Genomic DNA, 6,870 nt, shown 5'->3' on the forward strand with positions numbered 1-6,870 from the left:
CCCGCCGCGGCCCGCCCCCAGCCACTGGCAGCACCGCACCAGCTGCTCAGCGGGCACCCGTGCCTCCCAGCGTGCACAGGTGGTTAAACACGCAAATGGCCACATTTTGCTCCAAGATAATGTTTGCACACGTGAAGCTGGAAGGAAGCTCAACTCCAAGATCCTTTATGCAACAATTTCATGTGAGACACGGGGGGAGTGTTCAGTGAGCGTACAAATCAGAAGTTATCACGTGGGCCACTGTCTAGCTGCGCTTTGTTCACAAATTATTAAGATAGACTGTACGTAGTTAACCAAAACTTCGAAAAATACGTAGAATTCCAGGGTCTGGTATAATAATAAAAATCTGTGAAAGCAGCCATAAGTTAATATTTAACTTTTTCCTTAAAGACACTGGGAGCTACTTACTGTTCAAGTACCATGTAAAATACAAGAATTCAGAAGACTGTGAATGCTAACAGCTTAGCATTGAGCATATTTAGCAATTTAGCATATTTGACCCATTTCCTCGTTCCCAAAGAGGGCAATTCAAGTTCTTTCTTTTGCTAGAGTGCGAATTTATTTCTACTTTGTGTGGTTTACAGTAAACTGCGCCTAGTATGTATCACTAGTACTCACGCACTTGTTGAAATCACCTACGGACCCCATCTGACTCTAGGAGGTGCGGCCTGCCCGTGGGAACGAGAACTGTCCTGGTGTAGTTCACCACTGCCCCTGCACAGAGGGCCCCACCCTCCCGTCTGCCCACACTAAACCAGCAGTCGCGGCAAGGGGTTTGGACCAGAAATTATAACTGGCCCCTGAGGGGCCCTGAATCTGGCTTCCCCGTGCAGGAAGTACAGCAGCGCCTCTCCTGCCTGGGCAGACACATGCCTAAGGTCAAGGTGGAAGGCCAGTCAGATGTCTAACCAGAGGCGAGGCACAGGGCAGTGAGGAAAGCCAGGACCCTGCTTTCTACCGGGAAAACACCATGTGTGGCAGCAATGACTAGCACCAAAGGTCTGTAAATCCTAGTCCTTTTCTGGATGGAGTTAGCTCCGAGGGCCAGAAAAGGAGGGGAAGTACTTTGCTATGAAACGTACTAGACCTGTGAGAGCGTTAACACATCTCTGACTCCCTTTTATCAGTCAGCAGCCGATCGTGTCCTTAAAACAGCTACTACAGAGTCTACTGACAGTAACAGAAAACAGAAAGAACCTTCACTTTAAAATGACGCTGAAGGGGCCGGCAGGTGGCGTGGTGGCTAAAGGTGCTGTATTCCCACATGACTGACTGCAGTTCGAGTCCTGGACCTGGCAGCTTGCTTTCTCACTTTCCATTACTCTCTCTCTCACTAGTCAAATTAAATAATAATAATAATAATAACAACAACAACAACACATGGAATTAAATAAATAAATCATTTTTTTAAAGATGACACTGAAATAGATCTAACATAACCAGCACACAGCCTGACATTTAATTATCTTAATGGGTTTTTTAAATCTCTATTTATAAACTCTATACATATTATATATATTACATACTTTATATATTATACACATATATTATGTTTTATATATTTTATGTTATATACATATTTTATTGATATGTTTGTATATGTGTGTGTGTCTATATGTGTGTGTGTGTGTATATGTGTGTGTGTGTGTGTGTGTGTGTGTGTGTGTGTGTCTATACAAATAAATAAAATGTTCTCTGTGCTCGTGATGACCTAGCACCAGTCCTCTCATAATGGTCATAAGTAGCCGTAAGGGGATAAAAAGCAACCTTTCTGTTTCTGGAGTGGTGAGATGGGCATGGTCACCTTTGGTTTGCAAGAAAACCTTAAGCAGCAGCAGTCCATAGTCACCATCTGGAGGAAATCCTGTCTCTGCAGTTTAAAAACTCCACTACCATCAGTAAGAACAACTTCTCAAAGGGTTACGGAATCCTTGGCTAAAAACAGCCCGTTCCTTCTACATTATCTCCAGAGCCTGCCCACGGCACTGACAACGCTGCCACTCGGTGCGTGGGGGGACGTCCTACAGTCTGTAAAGCAGCCCAAGCCCAGTCGTTCCTTGGCCACTTCCTCTGCTCTGCAGGCGGGTTGACCAGGAGGGGAATAAATGTAGTTTCTCCTGGGAGGCATGGAAACGAGGCAGGTAGTGGGTTACCAGGCCTCAAAGATCTCAAAGACCGTTTGCCTGGACGAGTCCTTATGCTAGAAACTGCGCATTGCCTTGAGTGAAGCTGGTCACTTTCAGTTACCAGAGTTAAAGGTCCTGGCATTACCATGTAACGTGCAGGCAGAATGAATGCTAAAATCTCCTCTGGGTGACACCTAACCTCTGTGTCCACTGACGTCACTCTCATCTCACTACCCACTGCAAGAGACGCAGTGCACGAGCATTATCTAGGAAGACACTCTCGTGTTTTATAGGCTTGGCACTGCACACCGATACCTGGGGTCAGCATATTGTAGAGAGAAAAAAGAAAAACACAGAAAAATCAAATCACAAGGAATCAAAATGTATTAAAGGAAAAAAAGGCATGTGAAATCAGTCCTCTCCACCCACAAAGGAGTCCCAGTGGGCAGGACTCAAGACTAAGAGCAAAGACTTCACCCCACTCTGCAGCCCTGGACTGGCGCGCGTTTTAAATGCTCTTACACAGATTCTATTTCCCCTTTTTCTCTTCTAAAAGGGTTCCAAATTCACTATATGAAATGAAGTTTTCACGGAATAACATTCTCCTGCATCGGAAACAGTGAGGAGGACGTATTAAGAGTCCTCTGGGGTTACTTGAATGCCCACTGATTACTCTTCTAGGAGAGAAAATGAGCCCGTTTCATCTCGACCACATGAATTTCTTCCCATCACCACCAGAGGCGCTATGAGGATGCTGACGTCTTCACTCTAGGGCAGCCCCTTCAGAGTGGCAGGGAAGCTCTGGCGGAGGAGGGATCCCTACCACTGACCTGTGCCGGTTTTTATTCTTCCGCTTTTTATGGCTGCTGTGATGACTCCCTGAGGAAGTAGAAGAAGCAGCCTTCTGCGGTTTCACTCCCTGCACAGATCCATCCAGATCCTCGGCGTCCTCCTGGCTGGGTTCATTTTCCTGACTGTGGAAGTCTGGGGAAGTGTCACTCTCTGTCCCACTTCCTGGTTCCCCTGGAGGGAGTAAAACACAAGTCCCCCAAAACGTCATCAGTACCCTCAGACCACCTGCCCATCATCAGGAAAGATGTTTTTCAGCACTAACATGTAGAAAAGGACCATCCTCTGGAGCCAGCAGGTGGCGTGGTGGTTAAAGTACTAGACTCCCATGTGACCAACCACAGTTCAAGTCCTGAACCTAGTGGCTTGCTTTCTCACTTTCCCCCCCTCTCTCTGTCAGTCTGATCAAACTAGAAAACAGTAATAATAAATAAAGTTAAATAAAATAATGCTTTAAAAAAAGGATCATCCTCTAGCCTCAGAGACCATACAATCTTTTTTAAAAAGAATTATTTATCTTTATTTATTTTTTTAAATTTTTACCAGAGAGGGACAGACACAGAGAGACAGAGAAAGAGGAAGTGAGAAAGCAAGCCGCCAGGTCTGAGGTTCAAACCATGGCCAGCCATGTGGGAGTCCCGTGCCCTCAACTGGAGGCCCCAGAGACCAATCTACTGACAGAGGATACATGTTGACTGAGAAGATACATACACAGTATCAAAGTTACCAGTTCCTGAAAAACATGTCCTCTGAAACAGTGTAACCAGATCTAAGCGGCCAGAAGTTTACACAACTAGGATAACCTCACTGCATCATGGCTGTTTAAACCCAGGACACACTAATGGGATTCATTATCATATAAAAAGCATTACTGAAAACATAAAGTGAGGGAGGAGCTGGGAACACCGCCTACAGCTGGGCCTGCTCCTTCCCCACACCATACAGAAATCCCATCTTTCTATCAACAAAAAAGGTCCAAGAGGGACCAGCAGTTAGAGTAATGGCTATGTCACTGGACTTCCATATAGTCGACCGTGGTTCGAGTCCCAGACCTGGTGGCTTAAACTCACACTGGGCACGTGTGTGTGCGTGCCCAAGATCCCGAGAGGAGAATGGAGAAGGGATTGTGGCATGGCCATCCCCCTTGGGGGGTGATTTCTCACTTTCTATCTCTCTGTCTCTGTCTTTCTGGCGAGCACATGTACCCTAAAGAAAAACTTCTCCAAAAAAAAAAATGTTTAAAAAGGCCCAAGAAGGAGAGTCTGTTTATCTTAATTACTAAGAAGTTTTTAAAACAAATACTACTCAGCTGACACATATCCCAATTTTTTTTTTTTTTTTTTTAGAGGTTCGTTTTAGGGAGCGTGTGCTCGCCAGGAAGACAGAAAGAGACAGAGAGATGGAAAGCAAGAAATCACTCCCCAGGGGAATGGCCACACTGCAATCCCTTCTCCTCCATTCTCCTCTTGGGATCTTGGGCACGCACGCACACGCACCTGGCATGAGTTTAAGCTACCAGGTCTGGCACTCGAACCTTGGTCAAGTATGTGGGAGTTCAGCATCTGCTGGTCCCATAAGTAGAGTTTTCATAGCAGAAGAATGACAAAATCTTTTAAATTACATACTTACACATAGTATAAATAACATGATGGAAGAGGGAAAGTGAATAATGAGTAAAATGTTAAATATTTTAAAGTCTCAAAATTATTTGGTTCCCTACATATCACTATTTTAAAACCTCACTTCAAGAGCCAGCCTGCGGTTGGGAACCAGCAGTTAGCGTAATGGCTATGTTGCTGGATTCCCACATAGTCGACCGCGGTTCGCGTCCCGGACCCGGTGGCTTAGAACTCACGCCGGGCGCGTGTGCATGCATGCCCAAGATCCCAAGAGGAGAATGGAGGAGAAGGGATTGCGGCGCGACCATCCCCTCTGGGGGGTGATTTCTCGCTTTCTGTCTCTATGTCTCTCTCTGTCTGTCTGGCGAGTGCACGCACCCTGTAGTGAAAACCTCTCCAAAAAAAAAAGCCAGCCTGCGGCTGGTGGTTGACACAGGTGGATCCCACATGGCTGACTGAATAGTCCACCCAGATCCAGCTGTCTGAAAAACACACCGGGAACACATATCTAAAATCCTGAAAGAAAGAAGAAATGGAGAAGGGACTGCAACGTGACCATGCCCCATGGGGGCTGCTTTCTCTGTCTCCTCTGTCCCTCTGTCTGTCTCTCTCTCTCTGGCAAGTGCATGTGCCCTCTGACAATAAGAAAAAAATTTTCAGTATATTAAATAAACAAAAGTAAGTTCAAGAACAAGTTGTAGGGGTCAAGAACAAGGTGTGGTGGTTAAAGTGCTGGACTCCCACACGGCCAACCATGGTTCCAGTCCTGGACCTGGTGGCTTGCTTTCTTACTTTCCCTTTCTCTCTGGCCAAATTAAAAAATAATAATAAGAAACAGGATTAAGTAAATTAAACTCTTTATTTAAAAAAAGAACAAATTGATATTATATATAATTTTAGGAAAATCATTATATATTTTTTGATAACTATGTACTTGCTTTCTTTGGAAAGGAATTTCTTGAAACTCTTAACAGGTAAGGCTAAGGGAAGATTTCACTTTACCGGCTCCTGATGGGTCCTACATGTACATGTCATTGCTTTCTAAAAAATTGTCAAAAGAGGCTACGTGGGGCCAGTTTTCATATTCTTAAGTTTTTATACTATACACTGCTGGGAAGAAAGTTCAAATTAAGTAGCACACAGAGATGCGAAGTACAGCAGAGGTTATCTCGAAAGGAAGAGCAGAGAAACAGATTTCTGAAATGCCTATTTTCAAACGCATTTCATGAAAGTAACAGAAAAGGAGCTATAGAACAGTGAAGGTGGGAACCAGCAGGCAGCGTAGTGGTTAAGGCGCTAGACACTCCCACATGGCCGACCATGGTTCGAGTCCTGGACCTGGCGGCTTGCTTTCTCACTTTCCCTCCCTCTCTCTCTCTCTCTCTTTCTCTGTGTGTGTGTGTGTGGGTGGGTGGGTGTCCCTCTCTAGTCAAATTAAAACAAAATGAATGAATAAATAAAATTAAATAAATAATTATTTAAAAAAATAAAAGAATTGTGGAAGCCAGTAGATAAACACCAAATAACCCTGCCCTTCTGAAGACAAGAAAACTGACTACATGCAACAATTAGCAAAAGGATTTTAAAACTTACTACAAAAAGCTAAAGTAAACAACACTGTGATACTGGCATAGGCTAAAAATACAGATCAAGGTTAAGAGATTTAAGACTCCAGATATAAACCCTTACGATCATAAACATTTACACTCAACTGATGTTCAACAAGGGTGACAAGATTATTCAGTGAAGAGTCTTCTAACAGACGGTGTTGGGACAACTGGATATTCACATGGAAAAGAATCAAACTGGACCTCACACCATACACAAAAGTGAACTCAAAATGGACCACAGTCCTAACTGTGCGAGAACAAACACTGAAACTCTATGGGCACTCACTGGGTTAGGCAAGGGTTTCTTAGATATGAAAGCAAACGTGACAACAGGAGGAGACGTAAATTAGACCATATCATTCATATAAAAACTTCTGGGCTGGGGGAACCAGCAGTTAGCGTAATGGCTGTGTCGCTGGACTCCCACGTAGTCGACTGCGGTTTGTGTCCCAGACCCGGTGGCTTAAAACTCACGCCGGGCGCGGGTGCGTGCGTGCCCGAGATCCCGAGAGGAGAATGGAGGAGAAGGGATTGCGGCGTGACCATCCCCCCTGGTGGGTGATTTCTCGCTTTCTGTCTCTATGTCTCTCTCTGTCTGTCTGGCGAGTGCACACGCCCTACAGTGAAAATCTATCAAAAAAAAAAAAAAAAAAAAAAAAACAATTC

At 44.7% G+C, this 6,870-nt stretch overlaps 1 protein-coding gene across 1 annotated transcript in view; it reads right to left on the bottom strand.

Annotated features, from left to right (window-relative positions):
- MEAF6 (MYST/Esa1 associated factor 6) overlaps positions 1–6,870 on the bottom strand; it is a gene marked incomplete at its 5' end in the record, with an annotated part of 26,383 nt that overhangs the window by 4,665 nt on the left and 14,848 nt on the right. The window contains 1 exon segment of the mRNA XM_014591621.2: positions 2,957–3,149. Within this exon segment, the coding sequence (XP_014447107.1) occupies positions 2,957–3,149 (193 nt within the window).

This window comes from Tupaia chinensis, unplaced genomic scaffold (genome assembly GCF_000334495.1).
Source record: "Tupaia chinensis unplaced genomic scaffold, TupChi_1.0 Scaffold000604_1, whole genome shotgun sequence".
Lineage (NCBI taxonomy): Eukaryota > Metazoa > Chordata > Mammalia > Scandentia > Tupaiidae > Tupaia > Tupaia belangeri.